Source organism: Phyllostomus hastatus, unplaced genomic scaffold (assembly GCF_019186645.2).
Source record: "Phyllostomus hastatus isolate PE091 unplaced genomic scaffold, TTU_PhHast_1.1 phas_contig_1162, whole genome shotgun sequence".
In the NCBI taxonomy this organism is placed as follows: Eukaryota; Metazoa; Chordata; class Mammalia; order Chiroptera; family Phyllostomidae; genus Phyllostomus; species Phyllostomus hastatus.
In genome coordinates this window covers 4,886,775-4,908,195 of record NW_025333537.1, presented here as the reverse complement: position 1 = coordinate 4,908,195, position 21,421 = coordinate 4,886,775, and the positions used below count along the sequence as shown (strand labels likewise).

Sequence of the window (21,421 nt, the reverse complement as noted above, 5' to 3'; positions counted from 1 at the left end):
TGTGCACAAATGTAGTATTTTACAGCAGTCATGCTGCATTTACATCATTCCTCGTAATGGAAATAAAGCAGCTTTCTTGGGTGCGTTACAAGTGGTCTTCCTTCCTTAGTTATAAAGACACTGACTCAACTTGTATCTGTATGAAAACCTCCATCTCTGATATCACAGAATAAACTCTGGAGGCTGTTCTTTGTAAAGGTGTCAAATTCTGACACTATCAAAAGGGAGAAGCTGGTTATTTCCATCATACATGTAGGACTCGCTCCCCAAGGACGCCAGCCAGGTTTGAAGGTAATGGCTAGATGGGCCCTCAAGGAAGCCTCCCAGAGCACCCCCCAGACTGTTCTCTGCTTTTTCAAGAGAACCACAAAATGAAAAAGTTGCCCGATCCATTCCCAGCTGTCCTGTTGTACTCACTTGTTTTAAAGGTGATTTTTTTTCTTAATGGAAAAAATGAAACGGAGAGCCAAAAGGTTTTTAACTTTTTTCCTTCAATGCAAGTTTCTCATCTTGAAAAGAAATGTTTTTCTTCAGCAACAAAGGCGGTAGAGACTCCTACTTTTTCAACACATTTTGTTACACTGGCCTCCATAAAGCACCTATTAAGAAAGCCAAAGGATAAGATGTTGCATTTCTTTTAAAATAATTTAAAATATATTAAAACTTTCCAAAGGCAGATTTTGCTTGAATGAGGTGTCTTGATTAGGTAACTGTACTTCACTGGAGGAGAACAGTACTTGTGAAGAGCTGTATTTGTTTAGGGATAGAACTGAAACTGGCTCGTTAGTCCAATGAGGTGAAGCAGCGAAGTCAGACCTCGTACGTGAGAGGATCAGGTGAAGTGACGACACCTCCAATTCTTTACACAATCAAGGAGACATTCTTCACAACTGTAAGACTTAAGTACTATGGTTTTTAGATACCATCAAGAAAAACACAGTTGTACCTTAACATCTGTCGAGAAAATACAAATAAATATGCTAGTGAAAGGCAAACAACTGACAACTCAGCCATCTGAACAGTCATGCAATTTAGGGATAAATTCTTGTGTATCCTGGCATATAAATTTGTCATCTGCACATGCACACCACTGTTTGTTTTTTTTTAAAAAAAAGAGCCAATTATAGTGTCTGTATCAGTCAGGAGCACAGCCTCTGAGTCATCTGTAATTTAGTGAAGCTAAGTTAACACCTCACACCAGACACTGCTCCAGGAAAACTGTCCCATACTCGTCAGAGCGGAGCTTGAGGAAGAAAGACTGGCCAACACCAAAGCAACTCTGACACGACAGGAGAGAACTTGGAACAGTGCCACTGCTGCATGGGAAACACAGGGACCAGGCAGAAGCCACGTGTCCCAGTAGAGAGTTTAAATCCCTTTGCCACTACAGAGGGGCTCTTGAGGCCCAGTCAACTCTTCTCACCAAAACATCAGTAACTATATATTTTGAATCAAAACTACTAGCATGAGTTCAAAACTGTTAGTAAGTGGACTGAAGATTTAAGGTAAGGCTCTGTGGCCACAGAAGTGGAATCCCTCGTCTATGACTTCCACGTGCGGTGGGGAAAAGCTCCATGACTAGTCCACTGGAACCTGGTTTTGCTACATTCTAACCACAGTCCTAGAGAGAAATTCTACTTGAACCCAAGACTAGATGTTTGGCCCATTAGTCCAGCTACTCCTTTGCCAGGGAGATTTATCCTGCTACAGAGAAAACAAGACGATGTAGCGTTGCTTAAAAAGTCCTGTACGTGAGGAACTCTTTCATTTTCTTGGGGATTGGCAGTGCTAGCACTTGGTAGGTTGTGAGAAAACTTCGAAGGGCTTTCCGGCATAAGTGCTTCAGTGATGACAGGACCCTAGGAGCTGTCCAGAACTGGACGTGACCATCCCTTGTCCTGAAATAAAACAAACCAACACATTAAGACAGACCTTGGAAATAAGTTTTCATTTTGATGGATATTAATGTTTCTACTCTGACTTGCACTAGTAGGAGACTCCAGAGAGGAAAATGTAACCTTGATGGTTGAAATGGATGTAAAAGCAGTAGTCCTGAATAATTAAGGCTGCTGAGGGTTATAAGAACTCCAGATACCTTTGTTACCAAAGTGCTCTCTGTCAGCACAGCCCTTTCTGCATCATACTATGAGTTCTGAAGTAAGAGGGACGCATACACCTACTGAATTATAGATGGTCCCCGAAAGGTGGTCTCTGCCATTAATAGTTTCCATATGAATTCTGCATCATCTTAATGTATGCTTCCTTACATGCTCGCTCCGTTAGTTGTCATGAATTGGAACTCTTTAATTACATCTAGACTAACTGTTAAGAATAAATGATAACCTATATCTGCAGAATAGAATATCAGAATTTTATGTAATCCTGGATTTCCTTAAAGCCTTCCTCACAGGCAAGAACATTCTAAATGCTTTCTTTCCTTAAAAAGCTACATGGTGTACTCAGCAGATATTGCTGCCCATCTGTTCAGCTAACAGATACATACCCTGTGGCAATAACTCCACCATGTGGGAAAAATGTGCAGCAAAGACCATTGGTCATAGGAGCAAATGCAATCGGAGTTTTCAGTTCTAGGGCCCAGATCCTGAGGAGTCTGGATGAGAGAGAAAAGTATGTTTGCACATTAGCAAACCTGGGGCCAGACCCCTAGGGAAATGCTACAATTAATTGCAAGCACTTGCTCTGACAACACAGAAGAGAATCATGTTACCTGTCATCTGCCACGGTGGCAAGGTACAAGCCTTCGGGGGAGAAGCACACAGACCTCAGGGAGCTAATGTGGACATCGCTGTCATCCATTGCGGGCTCGAGCTGGCTGTGGCTGAGGAAACAGAACAGTACGCCTGGAGGGATGACCCCCCTTCACCCTCTGTGATCATCCCCAGGCAGGAAGTCAAACTACCTGCCTATGAAAAGACTCCAGATGCACCTTATACCCCATGGGGAAACCTTGGGGCTTACAGATCAGGAAAGACACCTGGGAAAAACTCCACTTCGTAAGGCTCCAAGTGTCTTGTGGAACGGGCCGGGGGGCTCTGACACTCCTTGCACTGGTTTCCTTATGCAAAGTAGGTCAGCCCTCACTTAAAGGCCACAGTACAAACTGAAAGTCTTTTTTAGGCTAAGTTACATGATAACTATAGGACTACCCATTATTTGCTTCATGAAACAACATAGATAAAAAAGCAAAAAACACTTGTGAGAACATGAAAATTCATTTTGGGAAATAGCAGTTTCGATAAGAGGATCACTCTGAACTTGTTACTACAGTTATTAGTAAATGGAAAAAAAGAGTCACTTTCAGGTTTCTTAATGCTAAATCCAAAGAAGTATAGTCTCATATGTCAGGAGAGTTGAAAGCTCTCGAGTCTAATTTAAGAACGTAATTGACAGGGAAACGCTACTGTACACCAGACTTAGAATAAGCACTGAATCCACTGTGTCTTTTACCCAAGTTGCCCCTTCTGTGCTCCAGACTCTGAAAAGGACATATCTAATCCAACACAGGTTTCTCACAGTTACCCCTCAAGGAAGTCGTAAGCAGGGATTTGGCCCTTACTGGAGTGACCGCAGCCTCTCGCCAGTGTAAGGATCCCACATGATCACGTTGGTATCATAAGAAGCCGTGACAAGCAAAGCAGAATCAGGAGAGAAGTCACAAGAGACAACACTACTTTCGTGGCCCTCTAGCTTCCGGATTAATGTGTAGGACCGCATGCTCCATAGAAACACCTGTGGAAAGTAACAGATGCCTGGTTAGGGGTGGAAACAAAATGCTTAGAAGGCAAAGAGTGAGTAAAAGGCAATGCTCACCTCAGGCCCCGTGGCCAGATGAAGCCAAGTTCTCCACCCCTTTTCTCTACAGCTCTTCCAAAACGTATTACATAGGCTTAAAAAAAGTAACAGTTCCGCCCTGACTGGCGTAGCTCAGTGGATTGAGCGCAGGCTGGGAACCAAAGTGTCCCAGGTTCGATTCCCAGCCAGGGTATATTCCTGGGTTGCAGGCCATAACCCCCAGCAACCGCACATTGATGTTTCTCTCTCTCTCTCTCTCTCTCTCTCTCCCCCTTCTCTCTCTAAAAATAAATACATAAAATCTTTAAAAAAAAAAAAAGTAACAGTTCTGAATTCTTGAGGCGCCTAACCAATGGACATACTCAAGGAGTTTACTTTAAGGAAGCATAAATAGGACCAACCACAGGAAGACTGCCAGCTAACATGTATCAGTAGAGACTTCCGAGTTCTGCTTCTGAGCCCTGCTTGCAAACATGCAGTTGTGCGGATGAAGACCTAGTACACAGGACGATCTTGTCCTTTCGTTTAAAACCAAACACAGGGGTCAGAAGAGTGAACTCCAGGGCTACCAACAAAGTGGTGGCACCCTGCCATGCCATTTTATGCCCCCAGGCTTACAGGACCATGGAAATCTGCCCACCACTGTACATCTGACATAGCTCATCACTTTAAACCTTTTTCAGAATCATAGAAAATGTAATTATATTTTCTTTCCGCTAAGAAAACTCACTTTTACATAGTTCCAAACTTCAAATGAATGATTAACCACCTGGGCTGTACCAAATAGTAAATTCCTTCCCAAGTCAGTCACAGCAAACAGCTCCATGCACATACAAAATTCAAACAAAAGTTCCCAAATTGTTCTTTGGTTTCTAATACTTAATCTGGGTCCCTATGTGGGCTGCAACTTTTAAAAGGGGAAAAGAAATTTTAAGAACACCCCTTTATCATTTGTAAAGACAAACAGGCCTCTGATGGTGGCAGCAATCAACTTCAACACCTCCTTTTTTTGGTTCGTGTCAAAGTGCAAATCAAAAGGGAGGTATGCAGGAGGAAGTCATGGCCCACCAGCATGCCTTCTGTTGGGGCTGATTTTCAGGTGGGTTTTGAGGATATCTGGCTCATTTACCCCCTCACACACAAGGCTGCTCCAGACCTCCAGGTCTTGCTGAACTGAAACAATACAGGAAATGGTACCCGATGTGTGAGACTTACCGATTTTTCTCCAGCTGCAGAGCAAAGCATGCTGCAGTCCGGGGAGATGGAACAGCAGTAAACCCACTGCAGGTGGCCCGATAACACCTGAATCTGTTTACCTGGCAGAGAAAAGGAGCAGACGGTGAGCTGTCTCAAAACAACACAACAAAGCAGGAAGACTGAAAAACTGGTAGTGATGGGCCCACCCATCTGGTATATCCACCCAGTTCTCTATCAACTGAGCCCCAACCCCCACTTTTTAAGGCAGAGAAAGAAATATGACAGCACTTGTCATTTTAACACCTGAAATCTATTAATACAACATTCTGACCCCAAAGGGAAATCACTACCTGTTTCACCAAACTTGACAAGATCATCAGGATACGGGGAGTATATAGATCATGTTTGATATATCCCTTTGATAGCAGGGAACATTTTTTTTTTTTTCAGGTTCCCCCAACCACCTCAAGTACTTTGAAGAATCCTTCCAAATTTGAGAGAGTGCTTATCTTTCAATTCTCTCTGTAATGGTTTCCATGGTCACAAGGATCTCATTCCACACCCTCACCTCCCCACCCCTCATCAGGGTGTCTGGATGAGCAATGGTGCAGTTAGAAGGGCCACGTGCTCTAGAGTCAGCAAACCTGGGTATGAACCCTGGCCCTACTCTTCAGGAAAGACATAACCCTCATGTAATCTCTCTGGGTCTCAGTTTTTGGAAAAAACAAAATGCCTATCCATGGGGAAATGAGCGAATGAAAGTTGCAACAGGTATATTCACCCCACTAATTCAGATTAAATTAAGAATCTAGATTTTCCAAAGAGTAATCTTCAATGAAAAAAAAAAACAAGATTCAGAAAAAATAATGAAGACTATGACTCCATTCTTGTGGAACAATGACTCCCAAACCCATAAATGTAAGAGTGTGAGTGTCCACATAGGATTAGGCAAGTATAAGCAAAATATGGGAATACATGTGGAAGATTCTTAGCATGGGCTGTAAGATTACAGGGAGATTATGGAGGAATCTGATGCAACGGAGAATGAAAAAGATGGTGAAGGCGAGGGGTGGGGGGTCAGAGGAGGAATCAAGTCAAAATAAGAGGAAAAGGAAAACATTTTTAAGAATGCATATGGTCATTTACATGCACCTATAAATTTAGGGGTATGTGTGGATAAGTACTGATTTTTTTCAAGTCAGCTATCTTTGGCTATCAAATAAGAACATGGCCCAGGACCTGGGAACACTACTTTATACTCTACTGTCCTTGAAAAGCCCTAACAGTTGGTCTAGTCCATTCTGCCCACTCTCAGTCACCCTCAGCTTCCTAGCCACCAAGTGCTTTTCAAAGCCACTTCAAGGACCTTCCTCAGATGGTGGCAAGCTGCTTCCAGACACATGGTAAAAGCGGCACTGCCCTTGAACAGCCTTCCCAGTCAGCAGGCCTGTCTGGGACTGTATGACCACAAGGTCCACAGCAGTGGGCAGAAACTAGACAGAGTTCTCTTAGTGGTTAGATGCCCTTAGGTGAGGAAACTACCAGCACCGTCTCCTTAGTTGTTCTGACAAATCATCAGCCCTGTTTCTAAGGGGGAAAAAGCTAGGTCCCCTCTCACGGTTTGGGGAACAGTCACGACTCAGGCAAGAGTACCGGGGCCTCTGCATCATCAGGGATGAGCGCGTCTCTTCATCAACTGCCCACACATCACCATTTCCTCCTCCCACCTCCCTCCAGACCCTGCGTCCCCGGCCATGTTGGGGGGACAAATGGCCTGTCAAACAATCCCCCTTCTCTATGTCCTCTTTCCAGTTAAGGATCAATACCAGAGACGTGTAGGATTCTTCACTGGGTCAGTCCTGTATGTAATTCTGCTCAAGGCAGAATTCCATAAGAGCTGACCCCCCTCTAGCCTGAGAGAACTCTTCTAGACCTACATTCTACTTCAAAAAGAAACTTTATTTCTAACAGTAAGTTCCCAACATGGGATGACTTACTCTAGGTCAGGGGTTCTCAACCTGGGGAGACTTTGCCCTTCACGTAGACACTGGCAATGTCTGGGGACATTTTTGGTTGTCACAACATAGAGGGTGCTACTTGGCATCTAGAAGGTAGAGGCCAGGGATGACCCTCAACCTCCTAGACTGCACCAGACAGCCCACGACAAAGAACTATCCAGCCCAAAACATCCATAGTGCTATGGTGAGTGAAGGTATTCTACATCATGTATTTTTAATAGAGGAAATATCCATAGTGGCAAAAAACTGATTCTATTAGTAAAAAATAATCTTACTTTTAACATACAAAGCATAAATACACATTCATTACATTAGATATACAGTATTAAAATCTTCAAGGGGTGAGAGGAATTAGGAAAAGTCTGAAAAGCTCCTAAAGCAGAATGGAAAAAAGACTGTGAAACACTACTCTTGGTAAAAACGACACTGATAAAGTAGAGAAACATGCTGGGAACCGCCCTGCCTGGTATCAGAAGCTGTAACCCCGCCTAGGCTAAGGCTAAGGCTAAGGGAACGCCCTTGGAACCGTAAGCCAGCAAGGAGACAAAAACTTATCTCCCTGGCAGGAGCGCCGCTTTTGCTGCTTCATTCATAACTGAACCCCAACACTTGGTCGGTTAGCCAAAGACGGGTAAGATTCCCCAAGGGGGGGAACGACCTAAGACAGGCATGATCACGTGGGAGGCCCCCCAAAAGAAAGACTTCGGGGGCTGCAGCAAAAGGGGGTAATGGACCCTCGCTCCTCGGCTTTGATATAGCCTGAGTTCTCGTTGTCTGGGAGAAAATCTCCTTATCTCTTGGTTGCCTTAGTTCCCTAGCTCCACCTAAGCCTGAAACAATGACAGGGTGGTGCAACTCTGTGCTGAAAAGGGCGGGTTCCCTGGGGTGATCAGGCCTAAGAAAGAACATGTAAATTACTGTGAACCCTTCTTTGTTTAGAATGCTCTCAGTTGAATGAGAAGGGTCCAAGGAGGAAGTTAGTTTGTTCCTCAGTCTTACAGTTCTTTGACCCCGACTCAAAATAGACTGGGAAGAGTTCCCTCTATTGTTCCTTACTTCCCCCTAATGAGTACTGTACTTTACCTGAATTATTATGCAAAATGAGCCCAATAAAAGCAGGTTTGGACGGTAAATCGGTGTGCTCCCCACTAGAGGGGGTGGCTATCCCATCCCTACTTCTCCACAGAAACTAGTCTGTCTCTGTGCATGTTTTTTCTCACGTATCGTCGAGCCATCCGCAGCGTTCCGTGATCACTGCTGGCCGGTGACCCACGCACCAGAAACAGACAAGCTTCTCGGGAGTTCCACACCCTCCATACCATGTTTATTCAGGTCCCAGATTCGAAGAGTCTTATCCCGAGACGCAGACACCAAAATCAAACTGCCACTAGGCGTGAAGCTCAGATCTCTCACAACATCTTGGTGGCCGGAAAGATTCAAAAGCAGGAGCCCTCGAGTGAAAACAAGAGCACCCAAGTCAGTGGGGGAGACGGCACCTGGTCTGCCCGTCACAGCTCCACGCCCCTCAGCCCCTGAAGAGAACACACACACAAGCCTCCAGGACTTGTGGCCAGCCAGCAATGACCTACCTGTCTGCACCTCCCAAATCTTGATCTGCCCATCGTTGAGTCCTGTAGCAAGGATCAGGCAAGACACGTCTGGTACTTGGGGAGGGTGGCGTGCCCAGGGCTTCCTACTGGGTGGAGAAGGCCACGGGCTGAAGGCCAAACCCCAGACAATCTGCCCACAGTCCAGAGTCTTCTCCTTTGGGCTGCCTCGTCCTTTTGTATCATTTTTGCTGCTTCGGCTTTTGGCTTCAAACCCTTTAGGGATGCTGTGGAAAGCAGAGAGTTCTGAATGAGTCTGAAATTGTCACTAAGTTAACCAACTTTTCATCCTGGTTATCTTAAGACTTCCAAGTCCAAGAAACAAACTGGCCTTCAGTGAACTCTGGTATAACTTTTCTTTTTAGAACTCGTGTAACAGAGGCTTCTTGGCCTTGGCTCCTGGCATTTGTGAAAGCCCTGCAATGGGGTGGCCTGCCTGGTGGGACAACTAGATCGCAGATGCTCCAGGGAGCCACACGCTTCCTCAGAAAGTTCTCTCGGGCTTCGGTGTGTGGAAGGAAAGATGCACTGAGTTTTTTCCACGAGAAAGCAAGCACACTGTAGGTATGAAATTAGGATAGAACTGAGAGCCTGAAGATCCATCTGCAGTTCTCCTGCCTGATGAGAACCCCATCTCTAGCTCAGAAAACTTCCAAAAAGCAAGAAAATAAACCCCCTTCGTGCCAACACACTTTGGTTGGTACACAATGATTTCCCCCTTTGCTCGCTACATTCCAATCCATGAATGAGGCTCTATCACTTCTGTCCCTGATGGTGTATCCAGCATGGGAACCAACCAGCAGGACAGTCAACAGAAAGAAGCCACAGAACTATTCAAGGGTGCACTGAATAATCTGACCCTCTCCTTTACATTCTACTTGAAGTGAAACATAGGCCCAGATAAGCTAAACGAGATTCTGTCCCTAAGACACAGACCCTCCCACCACTCCGTCTTGCAGACAGTCTCTCAAAGGCAAGGGCAGTGAGAGAGCCTGAGGTTCAGCCAGAAAACCTCCAAGTCTCCTGTCTGTGCTCCACTTTCTCAGTGCAAATATGAAGTCACACTTTTCTAGAGGAAATCAAGATTATAAAGCTGGAACTCGGTTCCATGAGAAATCCTGTACTTGTGGACATGTAGCTGGACCTCCTTATGTATTACATTTGTTTCTCAAAAGTAAATAAATCACCTTTTGTCACTTGTATGGTTGAAATATATTTTAAAAATTTAATCATGCTCGCCTATAAAATCAGAAGGAATTAAAGCAAGTATAGCCTCCTTCAGCTCTGAAACTCTATTCATCTAAATGAGAGTGTGGCAAACAATGCCTAGGCTAGCAGCCTGTTTTTATAAATAAAGTTTTAACGGAGGGCCACCATGCTCATCTGCTCACTTATTATCTATGGGTGCTTTGATGCTGTGACAACAGAGGTGAGTAGTCTTCACCGAGACCTATGGCTGGCAAAACCAAAAATATTTCCTGTCTGAACCTTTAAAGAAAAAAATTTGCTGACCCCTGGTCTAAATGGCCAGGTGTAGACTGAAATTTTGTTATTCTGACAAAACATCTGGATATGATAATAAACATCTTTTAATGGGGCCTGCCCACCCCAACACAGCCCCACACGTTGCAGAGCTGCCTGGCGCTGGAGCAAGGGCTCGAGTTTGCCATCCAGGGAAGAAGCACATAAAAGGTAGCCTACAAAAAATCTGTAGGACAGTCTGGAACTTCCAGAGTTACACTGTTTTCACTAAAATCCTAATTTCAGTATTTGAATTAAGGGATAGTCTGTAGCTACTTTACTCCAAAGAAATTAAGGCACACTTACATATTAAATCATTTTAATACCATAAATTTAATTTCTCTAGGAAGAGATACTAAAATCTCAATTTTAGGGGTAGAGAGTTAACTTTCCTGCAGTCACAGAATCAGGGAAAGATCTGGAATTAGAGCACAAGTCTTGGGCATCGCAGCCTACTGCTCCTGCTCAACAGAACACCTGGACTTCTCTGAGCTTGTTGGTGAATCAAGGCGTGAGCTGGTGGGGGCCTGGGAAGGGGTAACTAAAGGGCAAGGGGGATTCATTAGGAAAACTTCACTCAAACTGAAGTTTCTAAAGATATTATTTCTAAAAGTAGGACAATTATTTAGTTAACACCACTTATTTGCCCATTATCAAAAGCACATATGATTTTTTAAAATGTGTAACAATCCTAAGAAGAACATAACTGTCCCAGACTCCCCCTCTTTTTAATGAACTATAGAAATAATTCCTGAAGGTATAGTCTTCCACCCCTTTTAAAGGACTTTAAAAATTATTTTAAATTATAAAAATAACAGAAACGTGAAAAAATTTTGGAAATAAGGCAATTAATGTTAATGTGAAGATTACATACAATAAAAACAACAGATTCTTCATTTTATGCTTGAAATTTTTTTTATATCAGATTTAAGTGTAGATGTAAAGTTAAGTCCTCTTTATTTAGAGTGGGTGGATCAATAAACAATGAATGACTTTGGCATTATCATTAACATCACCCTAGACAGAACTGAAAATCATGATTAAAAACAAACAGAAGAACCAATCTTTGACAGCTGCAAAAACATGGAAATATCACAATGTCCTTAACCATTCTCTTATCACTAGATATGAAACTATTTCTGACTTTTAACTACTATATAACTAATTTCATGACGACAGTCAGCGTATGTGAATAGGTGACCCCATTCCTGAGGTTCCAAATCACTGGTGGAACATTTCTAAGGTCTTTGATGCCTACTACCAAACAGCCTCCCTTCCAGGAAGCGCACAAACCCGTGCCTCCCGACCCCGGCAGTGCGCAGAGTACCCACCCCAGCAAACTCTCATGGCGCCATCTACTAACAGGGCAACAGGTCTCAGACTAGACTTACAAAAAAGGTAAATCTAATATGCCATTTATAAGAAATGCCTAAAGCAAAACAAATGAAACCCTCAAGGGCAGGGCTGTGCTCGATTTATTTAGGATTCTCAGCCCCTAGCTCAGTTTCAGGCAAGGAAGATTTGCAACAAATGTTGACTGCATAGGTAGATTTCCTTCCTGGGAGAAGGAAAACAGGCAGATGCTGGGCCTTCCGACTGGGGCTCACAGCATTCAGACACTGGGACCCACTGACCCAAAGAAAGAAAAGTATCAGAAACTAAACTGTGGTAGAAAATAGAAAGGTAAATACCTAATTTTAAAATGGGCAAAGGACCTGAATAGGCAATTCTTCAGAGCAGACATACAAAGGGCCAATAAGTACATGAAAAGGTGTTCAACATCAGTAGCCATCAAGGAAATGCAAATCAAAACCATTTACAATAAGATGCCACTCCACACCAACTAGGATGGCTCGCCTATAATCAAAACCACTGACAATAACGAGTGTTGGTGAGGGTGTGAAGAATTTGAAAAACTCACACACTGCTGGTGGGATTGTAAAATGGTGCAGCCACTTTGGAAAATCTGATAGGTCCTCAAAGTTAAATACAGAAAACATGAAATCATATGTACACACAAAAACTGTACATAAATGTTCATAGCAGCATTATTCATAACCGCCAAAGGTGAAAACCCAAATGTCCATCAACTGATAAATGTATAAACAAAATGTGGTATCTCCATACCATGGAATATATTTGGCAATAAAAGGAAATAAAGTACTGATACAGGCATCAACACGGATAACTGAAAACATGGTAAGTGAATGAGCCAGCCAAAAAAGACACAATATAACATGATTTAATATGAAATGTTCAGAATAGGCAAATCTTTAATGACAGAAAATAGTTTGGTGGCTGGTCAGGCCTGGAGAATAGAGGGGTTTGGAGGGTACCAGCTCAGTGACGTGGGGTTTCTTTTGTGGGTAATGGAAATGTTCTAAGATTAACCATGGTGACAGATACACTTTCAATGGGCAAATTGTATGGTGTGTACATTATATCTCAATAAATCTACTTTTAAAACTTGGGGCTAACAATCTTGATAGATTTTTTACATGTTCAGTGTGTAGAGCTCCGGAAGCCCCAACAATCAATTTCTGAACCGTTCTGCCATCTTTCCTCTCCTGTTCTTGGGCAAGAAGACCCTAAAGAATGGAAGCAATCTGAGCAAGTGCTCCTTTTCCTCATCACAATGACTCCCTCGTTCCTTTGGGTTCCAGAGTACTTACAACTGTTCCTCCAGCGGCCAGGGGATCAGCTTGACAATGCAGTGTCCTTGAGACCAAGCAAACCAGGAGCCATCTGGGGAGAAGGCGACACTCCAGGTTTCACAGCTCGACTTCCAATCAAACTGGTGGGGACGCCCGGGCTTGAGTTCAGCCAGCAGCAGTGGTTCCTCTGGGACATGAGACATCTTGCTTCAAACAAGCACCCTCGCTTCCCTCTCCACCTCCCTGACTCAGACACAGGAAAGCCACTGTCTCCCCTTGGCAAAGGGTGACACTATGGGCTCTGGGAGGGAATGGTCACTTAAGTGACCTGAGGCAATAAAAGTAGCCACAGGCCACATTTCACCCTGGTTAGTCAGTTCTGGCACTCCCCTCTATTGGTTAACCATGACTCAGAGTAACCTTTGGAAGGGTAAACCCAGTAAACGGAGGCCTCATTTTCCTATGAATGCCTGAAGGGGAAGAAAGGAGAGGGGACAAGATCAGGACCAGACCAGGCAAGGACATGTTAGATGGTACAGATCGGGAGGCTTTCAAATGTATTTAAATTTTCCTCAAAATAACCTGCTACTGGGAAACAGGTTTTAAAAAAAGAGGGGGGAGGGATTACCAAAGACTCACACTCCCCATCGTAGAGGCTAAAATAAAATAAAATGTTCAGCACCTGCCCTGTTTGCTCTCACTGAGACCTCTTAATATGGCCTCCCACTTCCATCTCCCCTCAGTCCTCAATGAAACCTTCACCCCATCTTGCTCAGATCTTCTACAAGACTCCTGTCCCCAAGTACCCACCCTCGCCCACCCCCAGCTAAAATACACATCACACGTCCCCCCACTTCTTTCAAACCTGTGCCACCTGCCTACACAACCAAGGCAGCAGAGCCCGGGCTTCCACCCCACACCATGGGCTCCAGCAGTCGTTACCTCTCCTGAACACACAAGAGTTGTTACCTTTCCCTTAACACAGACTGCACTCCGGCCACACAAGAGTCAAGCCCCGGAATAGCTCATTCTCATTCACACCTGGACTCATTTTCTGCCTATGAGAATCCCATCTGGATTAGCAACTGAGAAGTGTACCCTGATCCCACGCAATCAGAGTGCAAGTCAGTCCCACCCCGCTTATTTCATTCTCTCCTGCAGCTACCCATTTCCCTCTCCTGCCTACCCCCGCCCCGCCCCCACTAGAATATGAAACACCCTTGTTCAAAAACAGCAAGAAGACTTTAGTCTTTGTGTCTGCTGGGCCTTACACAGCACCTAGTGAAGAGTAGCTGCTGGACTGATGCTTCTTCATCCACCAAAGGGCAGTTCCCTGGTTAGATTCCCTACTCCAATGGAAGGTTCTCAACGGCTGATGAAGCCCCTAAGTTAAAAGGCCTTTAGAATTTTTTGACTACTATGACTGTGATACTTACTAATATAAAAACTGGCTTCCATCCTGAATGAGGTCACTTCCTGATGTGTATGTTCCACTTTAATAGTTTTGAGATTTTGACCTTTTTATAGCTGTTACCAGATAGATACTAATTTAGACAGTCCATATTACATATATTTTAGGACACATCTTTGGGTCTTCTCACACTTTAAAAAAATTTTTACTTGCCGATTTCAGAGGGAGAGAGGAAGGAGGAGAGAAAGAGAAAAAAAAACAAAAAAACCCCCATCATTTTGTTGTTCCACTTATTTATACATTCACTGGTTGCTTCTTATATGTGCCCTGACCAAGGATCGAACCTACAACCTTGGCGTATCAGGGACAACCCTCTAACCAACTGAGCTACCCCCAGGGCTGTCTTCTCACACTGTAACCTCTTGAAAATCAGGATGTGTCTTACATGTGATGACTTTCATAGTTAAATAGGCAGTACTTTTTTCTCAGTGATACATATGGCATATATGAGGCATATCTTGGATTCAATGAAACAGATGGTAAAGATGCATATATATGTGCATATATGTATACAATATTTATATATGTATGTATAATATTTTCTGGTATATGCATTATGGGAAAATACATGAGTATATCTTGTTTTATAAAATAAGTATGTTACTGAAAATTCTGCCTTTAAAAGGAATTTTTATAAATCATATCGAGCCTTTGGTGGCTTTGCTAGTTAAGGAAGTTTCCTTTATATTCATTCCCTGATTTCCTACTTGTAAATCTAGGTTTTAAAATGTTAGGTCTAGCCCTGGCCAGGTTACTAAAGTCACTCAGGCCATCATCCTGACACACCAAGGTTGTGGGTTTGATCCCTGGTCAGGGCACATACAACAATCAATCAGTGAATGCATGAATTGGTGGAAACACAGATGTTCCCCCCTCTCTCAAATCAGTAAATAAGAATTTTAAAAATACGTAGGTCTAAACTGGCACTTGTACAGGCCCCAGTAACTCCTCCTAGAAATGTGTTTGCACATGTGATCCTCTCATTTACATTCTCATTTGTCTGTTGAAGCATATTCCTCTGCATATGAATATTTGCATGGTAAGAATATTTTACTTTGTATGTTAAATCTAAAACAGGTCTCTTAATGTGATGCAGCAATCCTGCACCAGTTCCTTCGTTATTGTTACTTCTAGATATTTTCTTACGGTGACACAGCTCTAATCTGTAGCCCAGGGGTTCTCCACTGGGGGTAATTTTGACCCCTGGGGACACGTGGCACTGTCTGGAGACATGTGTGTTGTCATAACTGGGGTGGTCCTACTGGTATCTAATGGGTGGAGGCCAGGATGCTGCACACATCCTACAGTGCACAGGTCAGCCCCCACATGAAGAATTTTCTGGCCCAAAATGCCAGTTGCACCGAGGCTGAGAACTGGAATGTGGGCGATATTAAATAACATAGGCTGATCTGGAGGTACATTTTCATCAGTTGACCCAGATGAAAATTTCTTCATTACATCCTGCCAATATTTACCCTTGGTTCGCTTCCTCCACAACATGCACGTTATCCATGCTTTGGACACCACGGAGGCTCCCCCCAATATGAAAAGGGGTCATCCTTGATTTCTCTTAACATCCTAATCCAAATCCACTAGCAAATTCTACCAAATGTTTCCAAAAGACCTGGCAAACCTAACTTCCTTTCATCTCCATGGCTACCACTCTTTCTAATCTATGCAACATCACCTCTCACTAAGCAGCCTTCCAACTGCTCTCCTAGCTCCCGCTCTGGCCCCTACCATCCCTTCTCCTCACCCCTCAAAGGAACGAGTTTCAATCACTCTTAAAATAGAAATCCAAACTCTTCACCCTGCGCTCAGAGTCCTGCCGAAATTGGCCCCTGCCTTGTCTCCCACCCTGGCTTATCTCCCTCCTCCCCAGGCTCTAGAACACTAGCCTTCTCTCCGCCCTTTGCCGAGTTCAGTCAGTCCCAAGCTCAGGGCCTCTGCACCAACTACTCTCTTCCCCAGGAATGTCCCTCAATGGCTGGCACATTATCTTCATTCTGGTCTCAGCTTAAATGACAGCTCCTTAGAGAGCCCCTCGCTGACCCCCAAGCCAGTCTCCTTCACAACTCACTTTATTTTCTTTACGGCATAATCACTAATTTGATTATTAACTATCTTCCCCAACTTGGATGTCAACTCCATGGGAGCAGGGACCTTGTATGTTTATCCTCAGTTCCTAGCAGAGTTCTTGGCAGAGAGCAGGCAGTCAGTGAATATTTGCTGAATAAATATACATCGTATACCTCTTCAAATATAAGTGAAACAAAGCCTCTTAAACTATTATGATGCCTATGCGAAACATTTCACATGAAATGCTTCTTAAACAGGAGCTATACCCAGATTTCACACTCTATTTCTGTGATTTGGGGATTTAATCTCTTGCTATTTCAGGCTCAGGAATCCAGGAGCTAAAAGAAGAAAGAACCCAGCGACTCCTGTCTCTTCTTCATTTCTAGAACCAAGAAAATTCTGAAGGGGAGTCTGGGCCCCAACTAAACTTGGCTGCTGGAAGAGAAAGCCATAATTAGTGCAAAACTTAAAAAAAACAGAGCCGAGAGGATCCGGCTTCCTCTGGGATTGTACCTGCCATGGCCCTTCTTGGAGAAAAACATCGGGGTTTTCTAATTACAAGCCGGATGTGTATGGACGCACAGGCTGCATGGAAAGATACTTATCACGGGCCTCTCCTGTGAAAGGAGATGTGCCTAACACAGACATGAAAGCTCTAACTCCAGCCGGCAGGAAGCAAGGTGGTTTGTCCTGTCTCCGCATCATGACATTCCATGGTCCATCTGCTTGGGAAACTCTGCCTGCCAGTCCCCAGATCTTTGCTGCTGTCACCTTCTCAGAACAGTATCTGTCCTCATTATCTGAAGTGGCCTAGTCCTTTCCCGACCAGTATGGCCCCGTTGGTTGGGCGACACCCTGGAAAGTGAAAGGCTGCCGGTTCAATTCCCATTCAGGGCACGTGCCTGGGTTTCGAGTTAGGTCCCAGGCTGGGGCCTGTGCAGGGAGCAACCAATTGATGTTTCTCATCCTCTCTTTCTCCCTCCCTTCCCCTCTCTCTCTAAAAATAACTAATATATTTAAAAATAAGAAATAAAAAAAGTAAAGTAGACCAGTCCCTTTCCTCTCATTCCATTCAGTTTTCTTAACTGTCACTTGTCTATCTTTTCTTGACTGCACCTGTTATCTTTATGTATTTGTTGTCCATCTCTTCCCCACCACCACCCCACCACTTGCCTATCTGTTCACTGCTCTTGGGCTGTGCTGTCCAGTACAGTGACCACCAGCCACTTAAAATGTGGCGAGTCCAAGTTACGATAGTGCATATAATACACTTTGTAGCTTGAAACTTAATACCAAAAAATCTAAAATACATTGGTAATCATGATTACATGTTGAAATGGTAGTTCAGACACATTGGAGTGACAAAGATAATAGTTTTAAAATGAATTTCACCGGTTTCACTCTTTTAATGCATCTACTAGAACATTTTAAATTACGTACGTGCCTTGCATTACATTTCTAATGGCCAACACTGGCCTTGAGAATGCCGCACATGACAGACCCTCAGTAAATATTTGCTGAATGAATAAACGAAAGCTAAGCACTGCTCTGAAATATCTCCTGTTGTCCATTGTAATCCTGTTACAATAGGCTGTATTCAGTTTTAAAAGAATGTAAAATTCTTAGGCTTTTTTTTTTTTTAACAGTAGCTTGGCAGCTCTCAACAGCTCTGCCCACACCGCAAAACACGACTGTCAATCGCCAGGAGAAACCCAGAACTGGGAACAGATTCCTGCTGAAGAGGGCGGCTGGCTGCAGATCGCCTGGAGACCACGCGAGGAGGAGTTGGGAAGTGACAGCGGAAGCTGGAAAAAGATCCCCGGCAGATTCGCGCGAGCAGGGAGGGCCCTTCACAAAGAGTCTCCGGGTGGCACAGCCGCTGAAAAGCAGGCCCTTATCTGGATCGGAAGGCGGAGAGAGTGGCCTCCACACCTTCCACTGATGCCTGACGCCCGAACAAAGAAATGTCACTTCCCAAATTAAAACCTCGCACCGCCCCAGGGAGCACCCTGGGGCTGCAGCCCCCGCCCGCCACCCCTAACCCCTTCCCACGAGCGGGGGAGCCTCTCAGTACCCAGAGCCCGGCAGACCGGGGCGCAGCCCGAACTCCACGGGCAGAGACCAGGTTCGAGAACTCGTCTGGGCCGCAGGCCGTGACCCCTCCTGCGAGCCATCCCCAGAGAAGCTGCCTCCGCGCGTGGACCCGGGTGCGCAGGCGCGGGGGCCTCGGAATCCATCCCAAACGCACCCCGAGAGCTCCAGCAGCTGGGGTTTCGGGGCGAGATAGTGGGAAAGGGGAACGAGCGGTGAGTGTCCAGCTTCCTGTCTTTGCGTGACAAGGTCACGCTGCCCACGGAGACCGGAACGTCGAACCCGATGTTCCCCCGACCGCCACGCCTTCTGCTGACAGCTGCGAGCGAGGAGGGCAGAGGCAGGTGTGCACCTCGCCCCCCCCACCCCGCGCCTGACGCTGAACCTGCCACGCGAGTCGCCCAGGATCGGCCCCCCCTGCCCCCCGCGAGTCGGCGGCCCCTGAACGCCCGTCTCTCTCACACCCCCACAGGCGTCCGCCACGACAGGGGGGGCTGGGGAAGCTCCCGCCGGCGCCGAGGCAGGAACCTTCACCGTCCGCCGTGCAGACACGGCACTGACGCTGGGCACAGGGGCGGCTGCCGCTCGGAAGGGGCGCAGCGACTCCCGCCCGGACCTGCGGGCACCGGGCGCCTGGGCACCCACCCCTCCGGGCGTCGCCCATGCAGACTGGGCGCCCCCCGCATCCCGCCAAGGGCCCCCCCATTCTCCCGGGGGTGGGGGTCCCCGCCACGCCGAGGCCCACTCTCCCCGGGTCCCGCCGCCGGCGGGGTGGCCGCTGACAGCGAAAGTGAAACAAAGCTGGGCGCCGGGCGCGCACCGCGCCGTCCGCCCGGACGGACCGCGCCGGCCCGGCGTCCCTGCCTCGTCCTCCCTCCGCGGCCGAGCCCGCCCCGCGCCCCCGGGAGACCGGGCCTGGCGGCGCCTGCGGGAACCGGAGCGCCCCGGCCCCACTCACCTCCGGCCTCCATGGAGGACGCGCGCGCGGCCCCGCGGCGGGCGCCTCAGCCCCCCGGGCCCTCGGCCCTCATTCCGTCCCCGCGCCGGCCCGCGTCCCGGCCGCCGCCCCGGTCGCGGCCCCGACCAGCCCGCGGCCACCCGGAGAGGCCATCAGCTGCTTCCCGTCACATGGCGGCGGGCGAGGGCGGGGACGCGCGGGGGGCGGGGCGCGGGCTCGATCCAACCGCGCGGTGTGGGGGGAGCGGGCGGAGGGGGAACCGGGTGGGAGGGGACGGGCCCAGGGAAACCCGGGACTTGGGGGGAGCGAGGCTCAGGGGAAACCGGGGCTGGGAGGCCAGCGGGGCGGGGGGAACCAGGTGGGATGGGACGGAGCTGGGGGGGAAACCCGGGCGAGGCGGGGGGTGGGGGGGGGGACAGCGGGGCTTAGGAAAACCAGGCTGTGGGGGTTGGGGAGCTGGCTGAGGGGAAAAACGTGGAGGGGACCCAGGTGAACGCCAGCCCGGGGACGGGGACGGCGGGGCGGAGCGGGAGAGGCTGAGCCGAGTAAAAGCCGGAGTGGAGGGAGGAACGGGAAGCCGGGTCGCGGGGGACGCAGGCCGGGCCCTCGCACGGGGGAAGGGGGAGGGGCGAAAAAGGGGAGCGCGCGGTGGGGCAGGGCTGAGGGGAACCCGGGGGCGCCGCGTGGGAAGGGGCCCAATAGAAAGGGGACTGGGGAGCCCGAAAGCGAGGGGGGGCGGGGACGAGGTCCGGGCCGAGCGTGTGAAAGGGCTCGGCGACTAGGCCGGGGAGCCGAGTGGAAGCGGCACCAGGAGAGACCAGGGCTGGGCTGTTGGTAAAAAATGGGAGCCGGGAAGAGAGAAGCTGGGGGACAAATGGAAGGAACGCGGCTGCCGAGCGAGGGGCACAGCGGCAGCCCACCGTTGGGAAAGGCGTGGATGAATGGAGGAGCTGGGGGACGGGGGTGTGACCTGGGGGGGGGGGGCTCGCGGACCACAGGGAGCGGAAGTGAACGCGCTGGGCGCTGGGTCCGACGAGACGGCGTGGGTGGGGGGGTGGAACAGGTTGCGGTAGGAAACGTGGGTTTGCTTGGAAAGGAAGTTTCCCCTCTTGGACGGCGTTGCCCAAGAGCCAGGGAGCTTGGAGTCTAGTTAAAAAAAAAAAAAGTTGGGGGGGTGACCTAAGAGGAAAGGCCTAGAACAGGGACAGGAGTGGGCAACTCGAGGGGGGGGGGGCACGGACATCGTGGGGAGCGGCGCAGGTAGCGGGGGAGGTGGGCGGCCGGGGAGCATCTCCAAAACCACCACCAAGGACCGCGACCGGAAGGTGGATTTAAATAGTCGCCGGTCCCTCGGTTCCGTGTTCTCCATGGTGACTTCGGGCCCCTTCCAAAGCTGGCCATCTGAGCAAAAAGCCTTCTGTAGGGAGGAAAACATAGAAGAGCCACCTCCTCAGGGAGGTTACCAACGCTGATGGTGTCTCGGTAGGTGTTAGGGGGTGGGTAGTGCCTACCGGCCTGGGAAAAGAAGCGAATAGCAACAAGGGCACCGTTGTTACCCATAGTAGGAGAGCTAGTAAAAACAAACAAAAAAAGAAAATGGAGGGGGGGTGGTAAACCCATTTCCCCAAATCTGTCGGTTTACTAATCAAGCCTCAATCAAGCTCACGAAAGCTTTTACTTAAAAAATAACTTTATTGCATCATCTTTAAAAAAACATCCATTATAATAACCTCAGAATGAATTGCTCCCAACCCACCCACCCCCACAGCAAATATTAAAATGTAAATAATGCAGAGGGTCTGCTTATTTTTCTTTGCAGCAGAGCCTGGCCAGCCCCATGGAGAGAATACCGGTTGGCACTTATTGCATCATCATCATCATTTTGCCAGGCAAGGATGATTTTCCAGGTTTCCAGTGCATGGGTCATGGAAATTTTCCATCATGTGTTTTCCTGCTGCAGTAACAGAGCCTGTATGTATGTGCTTGTGAGAAGTGGAGCTAATATCAAGGCT

General features: G+C 47.3%; 1 protein-coding gene across 2 annotated transcripts; it reads right to left on the bottom strand.

The window, feature by feature from the left end:
- Nucleotides 1-472: 472 nt before the first annotated feature.
- WSB2 (WD repeat and SOCS box containing 2) lies at nucleotides 473-19,588 on the bottom strand. 2 transcript variants are annotated; one of them, XM_045845530.1, is made up of 9 exons: nucleotides 19,410-19,588; nucleotides 12,829-12,997; nucleotides 8,618-8,862; nucleotides 8,348-8,479; nucleotides 5,029-5,129; nucleotides 3,578-3,750; nucleotides 2,729-2,839; nucleotides 2,504-2,611; nucleotides 473-1,898 (listed from the first exon to the last, which is right to left on the bottom strand). In XM_045845530.1, exons 1-9 carry the CDS (start codon nucleotides 19,420-19,422, stop codon nucleotides 1,736-1,738), a joined length of 1,215 nt encoding a protein of 404 aa, XP_045701486.1. In that variant the 5' UTR covers nucleotides 19,423-19,588; the 3' UTR covers nucleotides 473-1,735. The 2 variants fall into 2 exon arrangements, with proteins under 2 accessions (XP_045701486.1, XP_045701476.1); XM_045845520.1 differs by lacking the exon at nucleotides 19,410-19,588 and having other exon boundaries at nucleotides 12,829-13,028.
- Between the last annotated feature and the right edge of the window lie 1,833 nt (nucleotides 19,589-21,421).

Coding starts and splice junctions, on each gene's coding strand:
- WSB2 (XM_045845520.1), bottom strand. CDS start 13,013: ATGTCTCATGTCCCAGAGGAACCACTGCTGCTGGCTGAACTCAAGCCC. Junction 8,863..12,828: donor TGGCCGCTGGAGGAACAGTT/GTAAGTACTCTG, acceptor TGCTTTCCACAG/CATCCCTAAAGGGTTTGAAG. Junction 2,612..2,728: donor GCCACCGTGGCAGATGACAG/GTAACATGATTC, acceptor TCTCTCATCCAG/ACTCCTCAGGATCTGGGCCC.